The 20704-nt window shown below is 33.8% G+C and overlaps 11 protein-coding genes and 6 pseudogenes across 17 annotated transcripts, besides 3 other annotated features; 4 read left to right on the forward strand and 13 right to left on the reverse strand.

Moving 5' to 3' along the window:
• Positions 1–1001: part of a mobile genetic element that runs on past the window's edge.
• On the reverse strand, positions 48–455 carry TVAGG3_0253930 (phage tail repeat-like family; the record flags this gene model as incomplete). The annotated part of the gene is made up of 1 exon (XM_051228147.1): positions 48–455. A coding segment is annotated over one exon (408 nt), but the record flags the coding sequence as incomplete, so codon positions are not given.
• Positions 1002–2045: 1044 nt separating the features above from the next.
• TVAGG3_0253940 lies at positions 2046–2369 on the forward strand (annotated as a pseudogene). Its single transcript has one exon. A coding segment is annotated over exon 1 (324 nt).
• Positions 2370–2373: 4 nt separating this feature from the next.
• TVAGG3_0253950 (serine threonine-protein phosphatase family) lies at positions 2374–2616 on the reverse strand (the record flags this gene model as incomplete). Its single annotated transcript, XM_001310036.2, has 1 exon — positions 2374–2616. One exon carries the CDS (start codon positions 2614–2616, stop codon positions 2374–2376), a length of 243 nt encoding a protein of 80 aa, XP_001310037.2.
• Positions 2617–2742: 126 nt separating this feature from the next.
• Positions 2743–2997, reverse strand: TVAGG3_0253960 (uncharacterized protein; the record flags this gene model as incomplete). The annotated part of the gene is made up of 1 exon (XM_051228148.1): positions 2743–2997. A coding segment is annotated over one exon (255 nt), but the record flags the coding sequence as incomplete, so codon positions are not given.
• A 408-nt stretch (positions 2998–3405) lies between these two features.
• Positions 3406–3650: a terminal%2Cinverted (terminal inverted repeat of Maverick-2 transposon ID:TVAGG3_0253970).
• Positions 3406–20704: part of a mobile genetic element that runs on past the window's edge.
• TVAGG3_0253980 (uncharacterized protein) lies at positions 3651–4085 on the forward strand (the record flags this gene model as incomplete). Its single annotated transcript, XM_051228149.1, has 1 exon — positions 3651–4085. One exon carries the CDS (start codon positions 3651–3653, stop codon positions 4083–4085), a length of 435 nt encoding a protein of 144 aa, XP_051113135.1.
• Positions 4536–4976, reverse strand: TVAGG3_0253990 (uncharacterized protein; the record flags this gene model as incomplete). Its single annotated transcript, XM_051228150.1, has 1 exon — positions 4536–4976. The coding sequence occupies one exon, from the start codon at positions 4974–4976 to the stop codon at positions 4536–4538; it is 441 nt and encodes a 146-aa protein (XP_051113136.1).
• Positions 5007–5997, reverse strand: TVAGG3_0254000 (annotated as a pseudogene). Its single transcript has one exon. A coding segment is annotated over exon 1 (991 nt).
• TVAGG3_0254010 lies at positions 6608–7044 on the reverse strand (annotated as a pseudogene). Its single transcript has one exon. A coding segment is annotated over exon 1 (437 nt).
• On the reverse strand, positions 8298–9274 carry TVAGG3_0254020 (annotated as a pseudogene). The gene has a single exon. A coding segment is annotated over exon 1 (977 nt).
• TVAGG3_0254030 (organellar and viral DNA polymerase type B) lies at positions 9484–10564 on the reverse strand (the record flags this gene model as incomplete). The annotated part of the gene is made up of 1 exon (XM_051228151.1): positions 9484–10564. A coding segment is annotated over one exon (1081 nt), but the record flags the coding sequence as incomplete, so codon positions are not given.
• TVAGG3_0254040 lies at positions 11239–12072 on the reverse strand (annotated as a pseudogene). Its single transcript has one exon. A coding segment is annotated over exon 1 (834 nt).
• Positions 12162–12635, forward strand: TVAGG3_0254050 (uncharacterized protein; the record flags this gene model as incomplete). Its single annotated transcript, XM_051228152.1, has 1 exon — positions 12162–12635. One exon carries the CDS (start codon positions 12162–12164, stop codon positions 12633–12635), a length of 474 nt encoding a protein of 157 aa, XP_051113138.1.
• Positions 12751–13206, reverse strand: TVAGG3_0254060 (uncharacterized protein; the record flags this gene model as incomplete). The annotated part of the gene is made up of 1 exon (XM_051228153.1): positions 12751–13206. One exon carries the CDS (start codon positions 13204–13206, stop codon positions 12751–12753), a length of 456 nt encoding a protein of 151 aa, XP_051113139.1.
• On the reverse strand, positions 13667–14077 carry TVAGG3_0254070 (organellar and viral DNA polymerase type B; the record flags this gene model as incomplete). The annotated part of the gene is made up of 1 exon (XM_051228154.1): positions 13667–14077. One exon carries the CDS (start codon positions 14075–14077, stop codon positions 13667–13669), a length of 411 nt encoding a protein of 136 aa, XP_051113140.1.
• On the reverse strand, positions 14887–15394 carry TVAGG3_0254080 (organellar and viral DNA polymerase type B; the record flags this gene model as incomplete). The annotated part of the gene is made up of 1 exon (XM_001330554.1): positions 14887–15394. A coding segment is annotated over one exon (508 nt), but the record flags the coding sequence as incomplete, so codon positions are not given.
• Positions 15696–16781, reverse strand: TVAGG3_0254090 (integrase core domain containing protein family; the record flags this gene model as incomplete). Its single annotated transcript, XM_051228155.1, has 1 exon — positions 15696–16781. One exon carries the CDS (start codon positions 16779–16781, stop codon positions 15696–15698), a length of 1086 nt encoding a protein of 361 aa, XP_051113141.1.
• TVAGG3_0254100 lies at positions 19850–20625 on the forward strand (annotated as a pseudogene). Its single transcript has one exon. A coding segment is annotated over exon 1 (776 nt).

A 20704-nucleotide genomic window follows, 5' to 3' on the forward strand; every position in this document is an offset into this window, starting at 1 on the left:
TCCTTTGAAGAGTTTGCACAATACAAAAACCTGTCGACTATTTGTTCCCATGCACCAACACCAAACATTACTTGAGGACCTCTTGCATCCATAGATGTATAAATAGAACCTACTGGGTTCATTAAATCAAACATATGAGATATTATAGGATTGTCTCTTTTGAACTTAAAATATAGTGCAACTATTTCAGGTTTCTTCTGGTTTGTGTCAGAATATTTTTTATAATATAATCTTATGTTTTCAGGGTAGGTAAAATCTTGACTATAATATTTATTTCTGTCATCTGTATAATAATATACTATTCTCGTTTTTTCTATTGCATTATATCTTTTATATCTATAATAATCTAAATATAATGTTAGCTTTTGTTCATCTACATGTGGTGTTCTGTCGTCATCTCCATAGTCATAATAATGTGGTGCCGGAGCTGGGTCAGGCAATGTCATATCTGCCATTTCATAAACTCTTAAATATTTCTTTTGTTCGTCTCCATATAAGTTTAAGTAGCAGTTGTTGTCTAATGGAACTTGAACTTGTGTACCATCATTCTTTTTATAGCTTACATACATTTCATTGTTATTTTTCGGAATGAGTTTATGCCGTGTACCATTTTTTAAGGACTGTACCAACTGCCATCTAAAATATTTATTTTCTTCATTGACAGAAAAGTCACCAACAATAGTTTCAATATTTTTTGTTCCTATCAAACTTTGGTATATTTCATTGACATATGTTTTATCTGCTTTATTTTCAAGGCTAACGTTTAAGTCTGTTATTTCAGAAGATGTATGTGTATGTCCAACGGCACTTTTCCTGTTTACGGTTTCTTGTAAGTTTGTAATATTTGCAATGGTATGTGTATGTCCAACGGCACTTTTCCTGTTTAAGGTTTCTTGTAAGTTTGTAATATTTGCAATGGTATGTGTATGTCCAACGGCACTTTTCCTGTTTAAGATTTCTTGTAAGTTTGTAATATCAGATATAGAATGTGTATGAGTCTTATCTGCTTTTGTCTCTAATGTTTCCTTAAGACTTGGTATTTGGTTAATATAATGTATATGAGTCTTTTTAGAATATTCGTTTTCAGCTCTTGTCACTTCACTTGACATTTTATTGTCAACATATGTTTTGTCTGCTAGTTCAGGATGAGTATGTTCTTTTGTTGCATAAGCATTGTTAGCTCTTTCTTCTTCTTTTGCTATTGCATCGTCTACATATTCTTTGTCAGCTTTGTTGTCAACATCTGCTTTCAAAAGAAGTTCATTTATAGGTTTCTCGTTTAAAGTTCCTTTTGTTGGATTTATACAGACAGTATGGTTCTTATTGTCTTGAAACAGAAACTCATCTGTCATTGGGTTTAATGTCAGTTTTAAGTTTCCTTCTTTCAATGACTCAGATATCTTAGAATAGTTTGAAAAGTTTGTTGTGTTCTTATTTAGAGCTTGCATAATGAGTTGTCGGTTGTGTTGTATTTCTCTCATGGAAGCAATATCTTTCGACATTTTTATTCTAGATAAAATATGCTTCCAATAGAAAAAGAAAATTCAAGAGTTGCTACAACTAAACCATTAGATGAACTTTTTACTAATGTCGGTCAAAAGTTTGAGACAGAGACCGTAAAGCATGAAGGCTATCGTTTTGACTACCCATTAAGATGGTTAAGAGACCCATCTGTCACAAAAGCTATTGGCTTTCGTAGAATGAAGTTTGTGTCTGTAGAAGATAAAAGTTTTCCATTTATTGTAAGGTTTCATATAGATTATACATCTGAAGGGCAACGAAAAATGTGGGAAGAAATTGAGCTAATACAAGTTGACCTCTCATCTTCTCTACAGACTGCATTAAAAAATATAGAAGATAAAATAAATTCATGTTATGCAAAATATGCTGATGAATATGCGAATACCGATAGCACACTTTATGTGAGAATTGTATATGACAAACAAAATTCACAAGTGTCATTTCAAATCTACGAAGACAATCCAAATAAAGACGAACAAATATATACAGAATTCACTGCAATGTCATGGTATTATTTGCAAAGAATGTTAAATCAGAAAGTTGAACCTCCTTTAGCAAATATCTACAGTTGATATGCAAGAGATGAACCATATTTATTTAAAGATGTTTTCGACCCAGATGCTATTATTGTTCATGCTTCATTTTCTGGCGCCCAAAACTCTTTCTTATGCTTGGCAAATGACTTTTACGAAAAACCTACAAAGTTATACGAACCACCAAGTGGAAGTATTTCAGACTTTCAAGTATGGTTTACTACAGATGGAAGAAAAAGAATAATTCCATTATACCATGCGTTTTACTTAGAACTTAGTTTCATATACAACTACTATCGAACGGTAAAAATATAATTTTTTAATACGGTTGAGGTGTTGGATTTGGTTGCCAACTTGACTGTGGTGCAGGTTCAGGCTGTTGTATAACAGGAGCTTGTTCTTCTGGTTCAGGGTCTTTAGGTATAATACCAACAAACTGACCTACTCTTTTACCAATATTTTTGACTCCGTTCCATACTCCTCTTCCGACAGATTTTATTCCATTCCATATACTTCTTCCAACATTTTGAAAGAAGTTTCCTATCTTACTGAAGAAACCCATTTTACTATATGTAAAAATCTAATGTCCGCCAAGTCTTTTACGTTTCCTGTTGAGTTCCATAGCATTCTTTAACTGGAGCTCATACATTCTGTTTCTCCTCTGGTAGAAAACATATTCTGGGTCAACTCCTGTGTTCGCGTCATCTGCATAAAGTTGTTTATATCCCACTTCAGGGTTTGTATAAAACTCTTTCCATCTCATATTTGCATACCATGGTGGCAAACTTAACGCAGCGTCATTTGACATGGCAGTTTGCATTTGTACATCTGTTGGCACCTGACCATAGTTTGCCATTGCAGTTTGTATTCTAACTTCATTTGGAATATTCTCTGGGTTTGGTTGTCCAGGTTGCTGTGCATTCGCTAAGTTCTGTGCGTCCATTTAATATTAGATAAAAATATCTCTTACGAGTACATATGCTGAACATTTGCAGGCATTGGTTCATCTTCATATTCTCTGTACTTTTCTGCCACGTCAAATAAATAAATGACACAATGAAAAAAAACCTAAAACAAGTAGTCCTATTTCAAACCACATTTACTTACTAATAAAATTTCTTTATTGTGACACTTTCTCCGGTTTATAGGACCTCTCTCATATTCTATCTTGTCATATATAAACTCATAGTCATGTATGTCCTCTAACCATCTCATAACGGTTTCCAAACCACTTTTATCGGATGTAAAGTAAAAGCATGGATGGTTATGTATAATGTCTAAAGTTTCTAAAGAGTCTCTCAAAGTCCAGTCTACTTGGTATTGAAAATCCCATGTGTTATAGAACGGCGGGAGTTAGTATCCCTAAGTTGCGTACTGTGGCACTGCGCACCTCCGTACATCACTTAACAGTTTTGACACTTTACGAAACCGGTAACGTATATTTTACAACACAACCATAACGCCAACTTAACCTTAAATATTTACAAAACCGTCTGACACATAAACGACTTCACTAACGACTTCACTACCGTCCTCACTAAATAAAAAATAACCTATTTTTATTTTTTTTTTAATTTTTTATTTCATTACAAAGACATGTCTGACTACATTTACTATGACTCTTTCCCAGAACGTTTCCGTGAACTATTCAAAACTCAAGTAAAACTGAGAAACATGCATTTTAACAAAGATAGACCCATTGACGATGAAAGAAACCCTGAATATATTACAATCCCATATGACGCAAAGTTCATTGCATACATTCCTTATGGTCGCAGAGGAACGAAAACTATTTCAACAAAGAACAAAAATTATTTCTGGAGCGATGAAGAAAATTGCCTTATCTACATAAATGCATACTTAAATAAAGCTACATATTGTACAAAAGAAGGTTGGACTGGATTTGAGCTCTACATATACGACGACGATGGAAACAGACGTTGTGTATACCCATACGATAATATGTACCATTGTTTTCATCAAGCATTAAACGAATACATAGTCAGTAAGGGTCTCATTCCTGCTGAGTAGAAATGTTATATTTTTGTTCTGTCATTTATAAAAAAAATAAACTTAAAAATAAATGATATCACCACCCTCACACGTATGAAAACATAGCACAAAAATAAATTTAGGTGAAGTGGTGAGATCTCACCTCTTTTTTCACCTCTTTTTTCACCCTGTTGAATTCATTGCTTTATAACTCTCTTCCTTTATCCAACTCTTCTAACTTCTTCTTAAGTTCAGCAATGTTGTCCTCATGAAGTTTAATCTTCCTTAATATACCTTTCTATCTAATGGTTGCTTTATCTTTCTAAACTGAACTCTACCATCCTTCATAGTATGAATGTAAAAACCTTCTGGAATAGTTCCTGATTTAATGTATTCTACCAAAAACTTTTGTTTCATTGCTTCAGTGACTTTAGTCGTCATTTCAATCAAATAAAAATTTTAATATTAAATAAAAATAACGTTATTTTTTCAGTAAGGAAACGCAGGAGTTTTACGATTTATTTGAGGAGTAGGTTCTGGTTTAAATGTTGGAGTCGGTTTAGGAGTTGACTTTTGAACAGGAGTTTGTACTTCCATAGGTTCAGGAGTCATTGAAGGTTTTGCTTGTGAAGGTGTTGGAGTTTGTTTAACTTCAGCTACTTCAGTATTATTTACAACATTTGCTTTATTTCTTTTCAACATCATAACTGCTCCTGCTGTAGCTAGCAAACCTAGTGGGAGACCATATTTTATATAAGGACTTGACCAAATGCTATTTTTGACAGGAGCTGGTGGAACACCTAACCTTGGTGAGACTGCTCTTTGCCATTGTGCAGCTCGTAAGAAATATTCAATAGGTGCTCCATAATCGTTTGGTAAAGTTTGTTTCATAGATGGTGAAGGTTCACGAGAGCTTGATGAAGAACTCATTTATAAGCTTTAAAAATAAACGTTCATCCTTTATTCCTCACTGTCGTCCGTAGCTAAGTTATAGTCATCTAATCTTATTATGGGGATGCCATTAGCACGCACCTGAATGGCAAAGCAACAATCCCTCATAAATCCAATAAGTGGCTTTGGTACATTTTCAGTTGCTAGTTCAATAGGTCCTTTAACAGACAATTTGTATGTTATTGGAGCAGTAGATGTTTGACCTTGCTGGAAGCAAAAGTCCACTTCTGTTGGAAAACCACATAAGAAATGTGTGTTGTCATAGCTATCCCATTTATGTTCCACACTACCATCATCCACCAATGACCTCATAACATCTTCATTAAATCCTATCATATCATTGTTTGTATTGCAAGCGTTCGCAACCATTTCATAAAATACAGGTCCATATGATTTTTCAGGTTCTGCAGGCATATTTCCATAAGCTCCCATGGAAAGCTGAAGATATTTAAACTTAGGGTTCTCAAAATTAACATAATAGTTGTCTTTCTTTCTAAATAGTGCCCAAATACTTTTAACATTAATAGGCGTATAAGCTGCTGTAAATGTTGCACTTGAACTATCTGTATTCTTTGCGAATGCACCGTCCATAGGAATCCAATCCATAACTTTAACAGGAAAACATAAAGCCTCGTTTGTATAATGTTCTACAAGTTCTGTATAAATGTTAGGGTCTAAAGAGAATGACTTTGGATGAATGAAACATTCATTAAAATCCATCTTTGTTCGAAATAGTTGCTGGGTTACAGTTGTAATAGTAACTGTTCCACTAGCTTCTACTGCCTTCGTTATCATAGTGAATGGTTCATTCCATGGAACAAATTTATTTGTCGGTGGATTTGAATCTGAAGCAAATGCAACTTTAAGAGTTTGGATTGAAAGCAATGATATCATTTACAGATATAGATGTGCATTGTAATGCGTCGCTACTGAACTTTACTTTAAGCTGAATGTTACCAGCAAATGCAGGAATAAATCTTATAGCTTCTAATGGTAAAAACTTTCTAACAGGAATTCTTAAACGAAGCTTAAAATCAAATGATTTTCCTGCTGTAATTGGACCACTAACAATTTGTCCTGTTCTGCATGTTCCCGAATGACTCCATACATCTTCATGTCGAGTCTTTGAGAAAACATCTACTTTCTTTATTTGTTCGGTAGTTTGTGAGTTTGAAGTTATATATGCTTCTTCTCTTGCGTTGTCTTGAGAATATACGATACGACCATTTGCAAGGATTTGATATCCAGCAACTGCATAGAAAGCGTCATCGAAACCAATCCAAAATCCTGGTTTGTGTTTTATTGGAACCTGAACCAATTTCTTTATCTACAATAAATTGACCTTCCATTTTATACGTAATGAATGTATTGTAAAGGTCCAACATATTTTCACCAGGAGGTGAGAGATTGAATGTTACCCATGTGTTATCTTTAGCAGTTCCAGGTTGTGATGGAATCTTTGCGTCAGAATATTTTCTATTAGTGTCACCAATTTGAACTGCATTGTCTATGATATCGAAATATGAGCGAATCTGATGAATATGCTCTGCTGGAGTAAATTCGTTTAGCTGTTCGTTCTGCATGTATTTACTTCAGATAAAAATATCTATTTACTTCATTATTCTCACTCTTCTTCTTGGCATTCGTGGTGGAAGTTGTTTCTTGACATTTTCAATGAACTGTACATTCTCTTTTGTCTCAACTTCTTTCACTGGTGGGTCAGGATTCTTTGACTCGGTTTGTTTTTCAATGAAATTCACGAACTTTGCAATAAGCTCTTGGTTCGTTATTGAAAGTACATCTGGCTTCTTTTCTTCTGGTTCTATTGACTTTTCAGTTTGAACAAAAGGTTTTATATGAGCTTCGTGGACTTCACCCTTGCCATACACCTTAATGTTGTCGCTCTCTGTATTCGCTAATGGAACCTTTCTTTTTCTTACATATATTTTACCATCTTTACTCTGATTTACGTAATAGAAAGGATGTTGTATTCCTCTGGCGTCATTTAATATAATAGACTCTCGTTTTCTGATTTTGACAAGCTCATTTTACATCGGTTAAAGTTTTAATTTTGTTTTTTATCTGCAGTCAAATGACTCAGAAAGCCCTACGGACAAGACCCAAGGGGTCATAGATGTTGAAGCATTGAAGAAAGAAATTCGTGAGCAAATTTTATCCGAACTGAAGGAACAAAAACAAGAACAAAAGCCAGAGAGACCAAAGAGAAAACTTAGTGAAAAACAACTTGCTGCATTAGCTGCTGGAAGACAAAAGAACCCACGTTTGCTGGCGAAGAAAGCTAGAGAAGAAGCTGAAGCAAAAGCTAAAGAAGCTGAAGCAAAGAAAGAGTAAATGGTTTATTTTTTATCCGAATTAAATGTATAGACAAATACCTTTATCTGTTGCGTTCAGTAGTGAAAACCCTGACGTCCAAAATAAAGGGGAACAGAGTAACGTTTAAGTTTCCAACAGACTGGATTGTGAACATAAATGAAGAGAAGTACATTGGCATAACATCTATGTATATAACACGTGCTTTCAGAAAGGTTGACTTTATACTTCAAGTCGAGATAGAAAATGACGAACAGTCTTTAAGCGCCCAAAACATTCACATATACAAATACTTTAAAGACGATACAACACTGTTGCAATGTATGATTTCATTTAATGAGATGTTCGAGAAAAAGTTTAACATTGAAGTACAAACTTTACAGCCTTTACGTGAGTTTCTTGCACAACTGAAAGAAGAAGGTAGTCAGCCACAACTTAATAGACTCTTCATTATGAATTTAATGAAAATGCTGATGGAACACATGACTGTCAGTTTGTTATATATTCACCATTCAATGAAGTAGCTAAAGAAGAAAAAAAATCCATTACGTATAAGATTTCAAATCTCTTGAACCAAGTGATGATTTCAGAATGTTTTCAATTATGATGCAATGCTTCCGAGGAAAATGAATTTTCCGAAATTAGATTTTCCAGGTATTTGGGATAGAAAGCAAGCTATATTATATTCAAACTTAAGTAAGGGAGTTGAAAATGAGTTCATTGGTCATACAAGAACTTCACCACTTCCTAACCCCAAATACTATAAATTAACTGGATTCAATCGTGAGTTTTGGATAGACATGTTCTCCACTCATGACCATAAAGCACCTGTTTTGCTACCTCCAGACCATAAGACTGTCTCTACATTGAAGCACAAACTCTTAAACTCTACCATCGCAGTATTGTAAATGACCACATGGGCTTTATTTTTATCACGAATGACCTCATTGCTGACAAAAATAAATGACCTCAGAACTTCAACTTACGAATAAAGCTTGTTTTAGTCGTTATTGAGAAGTAAACTTCTCTTCAAAGCAAGGTTGACATGACTTACATAAGTCAAATCCAATCTCTTGACCGTCATAAAGTGCTTTGTAAAGTTTCATTAAACTGAACTCAGAGTCTTTGTCATATGTTCCTTGCGGAACCATTAAACCTTTATCTTCATCATAGAAACACTGAACAGAGTCAGGAAACATTTCATTAGCGGTTAAAGCAATAACATCTTGCTTCACGCCTTTCATTCTGCAGTGAAATGCAACTTCATTTAAATCATTCGTGAGTAAGTCTATGTAAGTCTTCTTTCCACAAAATATTGACTTGTATGCTAAACTTTGTTTTCCAGGTGTGATTTCTGCAAAGTCGCTATGAAATTGACCAAGGTTTTTACCAATGAGAACTCTTCCATAACGTTTCTCAAACTCTTCAGCTAAACGAGGGATATCTTCATTGTAGAGATGCATACTGTCCGTATCGCTATAAAAGATGTCCATTCCTAAGTCCTCAGCAGTACAGAATACTTCACACATTATTCTCTTCGACATAGACAGAATGTTAACACCAAGTGGACAGAAGTTAAAGTGTCTGCAAATGCTTTTCGTTAGCTTGAAAATAGTTTTATCTGAACCATCCAAACCTTCGAACTTCACTATATGGTTGTAGTTTCTGATGGCATATCTTATAGCATCTTTGTCATTTACTATGGTTATTTTTGACTCAATAGGAGATAGAATAGTTTTGCCATAAATACTGTTCAGAATGAGCTTTATATTTTCTTGCAAAGGATTTCCTTCTTTCTTATACTTTAACCTTAACTCAAACAACTTCTTTACTTCATCTCTTATTCTAATATCTCTGTTTCCATCGTAATAGTATCCTTGCAACACTTCACATTTGACACCTTGATATTTTATGAGGTCTTGTAATGTTATATGGTCAACATACATTAAACAGCAAGTGTTTGAACTTCTGGGAACGTTAAGTTCTGGATTTAGTTCAGGGTCACAAACTATTAAAGGAAAGTGTCTATGTATTCCAATCTCTGTTATCTTAATGAGAACAAAGAAGCCAGACATAAACTTTTCACCAATGGGTTCCTTTTGGTCGTCATCGAATAAATGTCTCATGAGATACTCTGTGCTTAACATTTCTTTCTTCATAACCTTTGGAATACTTTCTAAAGTATAAAGTCTTGCTATAGCTGATGGATATAATGAAACAGCGTCGAAGTCAGCAATGAGTTTCTTTTTGCTCTTTTGTTTAATGTTATCTGACAGCATACATCTTCCACCTTGAATACAGCGTGAAATAAATTCTCTTGGTTTATTTGAGAGGTCATATAAATTTCCATTCGGGAAGTACACTCTGTTCTCAAATAATTTGTTAGCAATAGAACAAATACTAACGTAGTCATAAACGTTTAAATCAAATTCTTTCAATATGTCATTGCGGAACTTAACAAAACCTTCTCTTAAAATTCTTACATCTTGTTTGCAATAAAATGTGCTATACTTTTCTAAGTCGAAGTGGTTCTCATCTATTCTGCAGTTTTCGATTAAATCTATGTTTTTCATGAACGTATCCGCATCCTGGATAAACTTACATGCTTCAGAAATGACACCAGTTCTGTTGTCATTTGCTAACAAAACACTGCTGTAGTAGTTATATGGAAATACTTCTTTCGGTCCTGTTTGTAAGTTAAACATAGCAGGAAATAGTTTAAGCTTCTTATTTATAACACTGTAAGAGTCTTTTATAATAATTGCCCTTCCTTTATATAAGCCAGTTATTTGCATTGTTCGTGAACCTTTAATGATGGGAGTTCCTTTCACTTCTGTCATGTGTCTTAAGATGAAGTTTATATCATAACTGAGGTTATGGAAATATATTAAACTCTTGTCAGGAAGTCGCTCCAAAAATTCTGTTGCACAGTTCTGACCCCAAATGCTTTCACTCACTGAACCATCTTCACTGTCATAACAGATGTTAAAAGCTTTATGAAAGCCATCGGTACTACACTCAAAGTCAGCAAAGAAAACGTGCTCAGGAATGAACTTGCACTTATTTTTATTTACTTCTTTTGACTCGGCTTTCTTCTTCAGTTGTACACAATACTTTGGAGCATATGACAAATCTTTAAATGGTACAAGGTTCTGTTTATATAAGTCAGTAGTATATGTGAAAAGTTCTCCATAAGAAATAGGTTCGAAATATTTGCACTCCCACAATGTTTTCATAACATCCCATAACGGTGTTGTTCTATCATAACGAACTACATATTTATCTTCTCTCTTTGTATAAATCTTCATTTGTTTCTCAATGTTCATTCCACCACAAGCTTTGAGAATTTCTATAATTATGAATGAAATATGTTGTCATTGGTAATCTTTCATTTAGCATGTAGTGGTCTTCAACAAGAAGTAAGTCAATAGTTCTAACAGTTTCACATTCTTTTGGTATGTATCTCTTTATTTCATTATGTCTTGAGTCATTGAATAACCAATGGTAACATTAAATGCTATACCTGTTGCGTCAGAAATTTCTTGTACTTTACTTTGAGGAAAGTCTCTAACACGAATGACTTCTCTCATGTGGTCAATAGTCTCTCCATCTACTCCAGCCTGAATGCAAGCATAAACGAAACAATTGTCTTCTGTCATAAGTGTTGCAGTTCTTTTGTTCAGTTCATTGAAGATTTGGTAGCGTTCAAGATTTATAGGTAATGTGCAAAGATACTTCCAGAACTGACCGCTTCTCTTCTTATAAAACTTCTTTTCACCATTATCTTTCCAAAAGCTTTCTATAAGTGCTGGGTTTCCTGTTTGCTTAAGAGCTTCCAAAATGGCTTTCTGGTCATTTGTCAGTGTGCTTTCATCTCTATATGGTCTCTTTTTTGGTTTGCCTTTCTTTACATCTGACATCGTTAAGCCTTCATATTCTGTTAAATCATACATCTTTATTTCAGTAAGATTCTTTATGTTTGTCAAGAAGAAGTCATAGTGCATTTCAACAATACCTGCAGCATTTGCTTCTATCTCTGATATAAAGTTCTCCTTCAAGAGCTGATGTAGTAATGTTCCAATATTATTGAGGTTTAACGTAGAACATTCATACTTTCCACCAAGTTTATAACATACCATCCATCTTTGTTGTGAGTTTATTTTAATTTTCTCTAAGAGTCTCATGAAAACCTTACCGAAATGTTTGTGTAAGTAGTCTCTGTTTGGTTCATCTAAAGCTTCGATGTTAAAGTCAATGAGTCTATTGCCTGACTTCACATTTCTCTTCCTATTCTCTTCATCTTTCTTTAACCATCTCTCACCTTCTTTTGGTTTGTCGTCAATGGAACGAATGACATCGTTAGCTTTGCGAACTTGTTCTATAGCACTTTAAACATCTCTCTTCTCTGTTGTTTCAGTGTGTCGTCTCTTCTTCTTGTTTCACCAACGTTTGCATTTGTTATGTCAAACATTTCTCTTCTTACTTCATGAGGTACTGAACGTCTATGATATAAGTCAATAGCAACGTCATTTAAAGGAAATGCTCTTGCATGGACTTCGTCCTCGCCGCGTTGCGGCTTTATGAACTCATGAATTCTATCATAACTTATTGCACCATTATAGTCTTTAATGAAGTCAGCGAGTGCTTTTTTGTTTGTTGCGTAATGTTTTGCTACTTCTATGTTAGCTTCTGTAAGAAGTTGTTTTATTTCCGAGTGTTCTAACTTAGACAACTTCCGATACATCTTTAGTAGGAAATAAAAAAATATTTTTTGAAAAAATTAGATTAGATTTTTTAAGTTATTTTTCAAAATAATTTAATATTTTTATTTTAATGAAACACATGCAAGATTGCAAGTTCTTTTCATACAATGCTCTCGCTACTGCCATCAAGAATGAGTTCAATAATGCTTCAAATGTTAATGTTATCTTTAACAAGAAGTTTGTGAAAGAATCTAAGTTTGGTCAGTATGTCAGACCATTAGCTATCGTCATTGACCGCAAACGTTATACTTCACAAGAGTTAGCAGTAGTTTTGAAACAAAAGGGTTTCTTCGTGAATGTCAAAGATACTCATTATACTGTTATAAAGAACTCTAATATTGACTTCTTCAGTATTGCTTTAAATCTTTCCGAACAGAAAGAATATAAGAAGGGTGAAACAAATGTGAAATATTATCCTTCATCTCTGAAGACAATAACGAACAAAGATGTTATACAGAAATTCTTACCAAAGGTTGAAGAAGCTTCTATTGACATTGACGAAGGAAGTGAAATGGTTGAAGAAATAGACCCTGAAGCTATTTAAGCAAAAATATATTTTGGTGAAGAGGTGAGATCTCACCCGTTTTTTCACCTCTTTCTTCACCTCATTCTCTCTTCGTTAATGTTGTCGTGACTTCTTCGTTAATGTTGTCGTGACTTTATTCTTCCTCTTTGAAGTTATCGAAATATTCTGTTATTTTTTCCTTCAGTAATGTTAAGTCTTCTTTGAATGTAAGTATTGTGCAACCTTTGATGTCATAGTGTGTTTGAGGAAGAGTATTTTTGACAATTTCCTTTATTTGCTCATTCGGAGTCATTGAAATCGGTAAGTTTTCACGATAGAACCAGTTTCTGTCAGATTTATATATTTTAGCTAAGTCGTAAAAGCTTTTGTTGTTTCTTCTGACTAAATGCAACATAACCACATCTTTATCTTCTTCTTTCTCCAACTCTTCAGTATATATCATATACTTATAACTCTTTTCCTTTCCTTTTGGTACCGAACGCGGTATTCTTTTCTGTATGCTTTTGTCTTTGGATTCAATGACTTCATCTTTTGCATGAAGTTTCTTTTCCATCTCTCCACGTTCTGCTTTATATAGTTCATCTACCATCATGAAAATATAACAAGCATAACGAGGTGAAGCCCATATTGCTACAGCGTTTACTAAAAGTCTATGAACATAATAACCTTTCAAACCAGGAGCCAAATTCTTGCGATTTTCATACGGAATCTCTTCTCTCGGTTTTCCGAGGGAAGCAATCATATGAGGAAATTCTTCTAAAAGTTCTTTTGTCTGTTGGTTTTCAAACCAATGATATGCTTGCTTTGTAGAACGAAGAGCATTCATTATACTTTGCATTTGGTACATGTCATCTTTGACCGAACGAATGAGGCGAAGTTGTTTGTTATATTGTATGTACTCGTATTCTTCATTAATGGCTTCATGAACGATAGCAGTTGTTGTGTTCTCTGATGTTGACATTACTGTCTTTACATACAAGATAAAAAAATAAATAAAAATAAAACTAACTTTATTTTCTGACTTTCACAAAAGACCAAAAATAAACGCTTTACATGTATTTTTCAGCAACTTCGTCAAATAATTTTATAGCTTTATCTATCTCATCTACTTCAAACGTTTCTTTACCTTTCGTGGGAGCACCATACATTTTCTCAAACTTTTCAAGTAGTTCTGTTTCTGCAGCTCTCATATCATTAACAAACACAACCTTGACTCTATTGACTGTACTGTCATATCTTTGAGTTATATTATATGTTCTTCCTATCTTATATCTTTTTGTGTTGAAGTCCTTCGGTTTCTGAACGATGTAAAGTAAGCCTTCACTGCAACGTTCCGTATCGAATGAACCATATGTTATGAAGTTATATCCAACAACTGGGTCAATCCATAACAAAACTATTGGTATAAGACTTTTGTCTATAAGATATGCTCTTGTTCCATGAAATGCTACTGATATCATAAGCTCAGGATTTCTTGTCAAAATTTTCTGAGTTGAAGCATTTCTAACCCAGTCGTTTGTTTTCTTTCCAGATGGAGATATAATGTCTGACAAAGAATATTTGTTGTATTTCTTTGAGTTTCTTACGTTTAAATCACCTATTCTAACCACTTTGGTGTCATTGTCTATCTTTCTAACTGTTTCAAACTCAATGTTTGTCATTACTGTCTTTACATACAAAATAAAAAAATAAATAAAAATAAAATTAGCGTTATTTTTCTAACTAATGAAATTCATTATTTTTGTGCTGAATTCAATAAAAATAATTTTTAGGTGAAGAGGTGAGATCTCACCTTTTTTTCACCTAATTTTTCACCTCTTTTTTCACCTCTTTTTTCACAAGCGTTTTACATGAATTGTACGATGTATATTTGAAATCCTAAACAATTTTGTAGCTTCAATTTCTTCTTTTAGTACATCGAATGTTTTAATCATGCCGAAAGTCTCTTTATATTTCTTCTTGACGTCAGACAGAAGGAAATCTTCTGCAGTTGGATAGTTTTTGTTCAGAAATGTCAACATATCCATTTTATCTTCTGCTGGCTTTTCTGCTTCTTTCTTTAAGTCTGCATAGTCGTTTCGCATTCTTTCTATCTCTTTGACTGAATAGTTATATTTTCTTATTGCTGCTTTACATTTTGAACATTGCGGATTCATTTTTGCGTTATACATTGAAATAAAACCAGCTAGAACAACTAAGGCGTCAATGGTTTTCTTTAACTCAAAAGCTGCTGGTTTTAACTGTTCATGCCATACCTTACCTCTTCTATCTTTATCTCTTATTTCCCAAACACATTTTGCAACTAATGAAACAAAGTTATCGTATGTCTTAAACTCCACCGATTTATATATGTCAGAAATATTTTTATAAACCATGTCGCAATCTTTGTCCATAACTTTATGGTTGCAATGATATCCTAGAAACTCATAATTTACTTTACGTATGAATTTCTTTATTTCTACTGAGTCAGTTGGTTTCACTTCTATTTCGTCGAATTCAGGAATAGTTAGTTTTTGCTGTTGGATTTCAGGCAATTTGGGTAAATGGTCAATAATGTCCTGCATTTCATAAAGATACTGTTCATTTGTTTCATCTTTCGCACTACAGTCTAAATTACTTGTTAAAAGTTCTTGCTTTATCTTCTGGATTTCTGTTTCAAAAGTATATGAAGAAGGAATAAAGCTTTTCATCTCTACCAACATTGACGTAGGATTCATGACTAGCGAGTTTGGTGCTGTAGTTGTTTGAATTGTTGTTGTGCCGATTGTTGAAATCATATCTTTTATACAAAATAAAAAAATAAATAAAAATAAAATTAGCGTTATTTTTCTATCTTAAGGAAATTCATGAAAATTCACGAGAAAGCTAAAGCAATCTGAGCCGCTAAGCGGTGAGGGTGAAAAATTAGGTGAAAAAAGAGGTGAAAAAAAGAGGTGAAAAAAGAGGTGAAAAAAAAGGTGAGATCTCACCTCTTCACCTAAAATATATTTTTGGTGTAAATTTATGTTAAAATAAATGGTACCATTAATAATACATGACTGTTCTCATTCATGTCTGATTTACATCTAATGAAAAAGTTTAGAAGAATTTTCTTATTCTTTCTGGCTTATTTTTGTCTTTCCAGTACTCCCGCTCTAATGGTCCCAGATGTGTTGGCTTTGACTCTCTCAAGTTCTTAGATGGTATAACATCTTCAACGCCTCCTTCATATCTTACTTTATAAGTGTCATCGTTTATGTTGTAGCCAAGTATTTCAATAACCACTCCTCGCTTTGCTTCGTCAATGGTTTCAGCAAGTTTGCCATTATTACTTTCGACTAATTTGTGACGAGGGTAAAACGCAATAGAGTCGTCAGCAGCTTTTATAAGATATCCATTACCTTGCGTAGAGTCTACGATATAATAGTTTCTACTTAACCTTAAACGTTTCTTTGTCAACGGCTTGTCGTCAAGAACTACACGAACTTTTGTACCAGAAATGAGGGTAAATTGTGTTGAATTTCTGATATTTTGTGTTTGGCTTCGTTGCTTTTGTATATACTTTTCTTCTTGTTGTTGTGTCATTGAATTTGGTGTATGCCCTGTTGTAGAATGTGTTGAGGAATTGTAAACTTCGATGAAATGTTTCATTGTTTCTTCGGTAAAGTCTCGCTCTTGATTTAAATCTCTGAGCGTTCTTATGAAGCGGTTTATGATGCCGAGTATGTTATGGTTATGGTCTTCAGTAGTGTAGTGAGTTATGTTATGCTTAATGAGAAAATCTGTGATTTCATTGCTGAGGTATGCACTGTCTTGGTCTGATGTTAAAGTACTTGGGCTATGTTCTGCTACAAACTTTTGTAAAACTCTTAACACTTCACGAGTTCCTTTATTTTTCATTGGATATGCATATGCTTTGCGAGTGTTAACATTAATGAAGATGAGGAATGGTTTATGTCCTCCTTTTCTGCTTTGAATGAGAGTGTCAAATTGGTATGCGTCAGGAGTGTTGGAGTAAATTGGTAAAAAGTAGTCGTAAGGGTTTATTTTTGTTTGATGTACAACATTTTTGTCAAAGAACCTTTTCACTTCAGCTCTGTTAGTAAATCCCCAACTTTTTGCTGCTTCATTGAACTTCTTAAATGACCTCCATGGATGTTGTTCGAATACTTCTTTCAAGCTCATTTATGTAAAGTTAAAGATTTTATTCTAGGCTCAAGCGCGTTCATTGAACGCGGTACCATGCGAATACAGTCATAAATGGTGGCATATAATCTTCACCCGAGCCTGTTGGATTTGTTGTGAAAGTGTGTGAATGATTTCCTGTGGTTCCACAGAAAATACCTGCGCTTGAATCTACTGGGTCGCTTGAAATATCATATCTATCCATTCCCTGTCTATCCGAACCTGCTGCAAGATTTCTATAACCTCTTTTTGTTATTGAATGTGAATGATTACCTGTTGTGTTTGTAGTTCCCGTATGAGTGTGCGGTGGAAGGTTTGCTTCTTTAATTTTCTTCGAACCCCCTGTTTGCTTTGAAGAGTTAGCACAGTATAAGAATTTGTCTACAATCTGTTCCCACGTACCAAAACCTAAAACACTTGCTGGATTTGTTGAATTCATTGACGTATAAATAGAGCCAACAGGATATAATGTTTGAAGAATCTGGGCCTTCATTGTTTGAAGTTCATGTTTAACGTTTATAACTTTATTGCCATCTTCAATATTTATATTGTTTGTTATTAAACCATTAGGAAAAGTAGGAGGATAAATTCTTTGTTCTTGTACAGTTGCACCGTTTCTTCCTGTTTTTGTTACTATTTCGATGCATGCTTTAATTTCTTTAATCTTGATTGTTTGAAATTCTTCATGTGTATGGTTCTTGTCGGCTTTTCCATTAAGCGCAGCATTTACTTCCGACTTCTTTGCATAATTTTCATCTACATAAGTTTTGTCAGCTTTCTTATCTAACATTGCTGGTAGTTCATATGCTTCAAAGTTTCTGGCATGATCTTCATATTCCTGCAACTGTTATCTAAATTGTTTAGTGTATCTTTTACGCTTGTACTGGATTCTCTAAAGGTGCACTTGAACCAAGGGTATAGTTCAATATTATGTCGTCTGCTCTAACAGTAGTGAAGGATTCATGTGTATGGTTCTTGTCAGCTTTACTATTTAATGTAGCTTGAAGTTCATTTATATCGGAGATTGTGTTTATGAGATTTCAAAACTTTGTTCATTGCTTCGAGTTCAACTTTGTCAGCTTTACTTTTAATAGCATCTTCAAACGTTATTTTTGCCTTAACTCTCAAAGTAAATCTTGGTTCAACTAATACACCGTTAACATTGAAAGTAGAGGCATAAATTTCACCGGTATAACCAAATGCTTCTGGTGCTTTAGCTACATCATACTGTACAGTACAGCTTATGTCATAACCTTTAGCACGAATGTATTTATATCTTCTTTCATTAACATTTTTTGTCTTCGCTTCATCACTTCGTGTTAAATATCCATGGTAGTCCGTTATAATCTGTTCGTCTGAAGTTGAAGTTATATAATGAACGTGGTTCTTGACTTTATCACTCAGAGCTAAAAGCTCATTTTTGTCTGCTTTTTCGGCTAATTTCTCATTAACATCATTCACTTCTAATTCAACTCTTCCGCCAGAACTCTTATTATCATTAATCTTTTTCATTAATTCGGTAATTACGTCATAAAGACTATATTCTGTTTTCGGTTTTGTAAATAATGAGTCAAAATTTCTTTTCATCATTACATCGCTGACATTAATGATATCACCAATTCCTTTTTCATTTATTCTCTTCATTAATTCTGCAATAATGACGAATATATAATCTGTTAATTTATTCTCTTCATCGAGGGTTATAGAATGTTTTGAAATTGAATCATTAACTCCTCTAAATAAATCAATAACTTCAGGATACACGTTTTTAATGTCTCGAATAACCCGACCAGTATCCTGTTGTTCATGTTCTTCGTTCCCGTCGTTACGTGGTTTTATATCTCTAACCATCATCAACGCAGCCATAACCGGAGGGTTTGTTGCTATCTGTTCGAAAATCCGTCCGTTATGTACGGTATATCTAAATAATTTCTTTGTGTTTGTTAAAACATTTGAAACAAGTCTTTTAAAACCATCTACAAAATTTCCTGTTTCACCTAATGTTCTTGCAGCATTTACAAGCTCACCCATTCCCGCTTTTGACCCCAAAAACGTCCATATTGCATTTATTTCACTCTGTATAGTTGTCCATTCAGCGAAACTAACACCCGCATTCGCTAAGCTGAAAATGAAATTCAGTGGATCGAACTTAATTCCACCTTCTTTTTCAATTTCAACGAACTCACTAACATGAGATTTTAAATATTCTTTCGTTAAAATTGTTTTCCCCGATGTTATGTCATTAACGAAACTATCACCGTCAAAAGTTAACGAATTCAATTTCGTCGTTGATGCTTTTATTTCATACACCGCTTTATCGATAGTTTTTGGCTCACCTTCTTTAGAAGCATATGAAACATTAATGAATGAATTATATGTATTCGTGAATGAGTTAAAATCAATGATTTTCATTAATGACGCCTTTAATGATTCATTTACTGTCGAATCCCTTAAAGCAATTAATGAACTGTCATTTATGAAAGGTACACTGCAAACCGTCGAGTTTGGATCAAATGCTGTAGTTGGTGCAGGAATATTAATGATATAAGTCATTAAATCATTAAGTGACGTAAATAATGTTGTCGTTTTTGATTTAATTTCTTTAGCATCTGTTATATATGGTAATTTTATTTCTGTAGTTTCTGAATTAAAGATATTCGCTAAAATGTTTTGTAAACTGTTTTGAACAGCTGTGTAAACCGTTGAATCCGGAACTCTTACGATTTCACCGTCCTTAATAAAAGGCATTGCACATGGTGTAGTGCTTGGGTCAAATCTTTTTGGGTTATGATTCAACATATATTCTAATGCTTCATAAACAGACCTATATACGGTTGTATTATCTTTTTCAATAATTTCACCGTCCTTTATAAATGGCATAGTACATGGAGTTAAAATAGGGTCAAACTTTTCATAGTCCTTCCATGTTATGTATTTCTCAGTATTTCCATCAGTGATAACAATATATTTGTCAGTAAGTGTGAGAGAGTATTGACCAAAATATAAACGTTTAGCTCTGTCAGCTTCATACGCATATGCAGCTATACTCATATTTTAATGAGAATAAAATGTTGTTCTATTTGCAAAGTACAGACCCAAACGAATACGGGACAGTAAAGCTACAAACAAACTTAGGTCTACAGAATGAGGCGCTTGCATTCAGAATGGTTGACTTCAATACTATCGCTTCATTCGTTATAACAGATGAAACAGATTTCATGGAGATTGAAATAGATGGAAAGAAGCACGAAATAAGATTTCACAATAATGTAGAATATAAGATGGAAACATTAGCTGGAGTGTTAAATGCTCTCATAAATACTACAATAAACAAGGATAACGAGAAAACTTAATGAATGTTAAACTTATTGCAGGAGTTTTGAAGTTCAGTTATGCGAAGGAGTTTAAGATACCAAGAATGAGTCATAGAGTACAACTTCTTTTGGGTGCATACCATATGACATTTCCTTTGAAAAGTGTTGACAAAACGATTGAGATGAAATCTGTTCCATACGTATGTTATGGTAATTGTTTATACATTGAGTCTAAAATAGCTAATGTCACAGGCATTTCAGGAGTTAATAGTAAAGGTTCAGTAGAATATAAATCCTTCTGTTATGCAGTCAATTCAATGTTCATTCCAAACGTTCCTGTCATAGCAACTCATTTAGGTAAATGGGTTCGCATTAGTCCTCATAATTTGAAAGACATGCAATTCAGACTTGTTGACTTTCAAGGAGAGCCTGTAGAACTGAAGGCACCAGTGCGAATGACTGTTGAAGTTGACTTTTTAGAAAATATTAAATGCAACAGCTTACAAGAGAACTCAGAGCTAAAAATATAAAGTATGAATGTTATGTATTAGGTCATGAACTTTGGTTGTTGCTGTTTGATGAAACAAATGAATTAGTTATGTCAGTCAA

The sequence above is a fragment of the Trichomonas vaginalis genome, chromosome IV, assembly GCF_026262505.1.
Source record: "Trichomonas vaginalis G3 chromosome IV, whole genome shotgun sequence".
NCBI classification, from domain to species: domain Eukaryota; phylum Parabasalia; order Trichomonadida; family Trichomonadidae; genus Trichomonas; species Trichomonas vaginalis.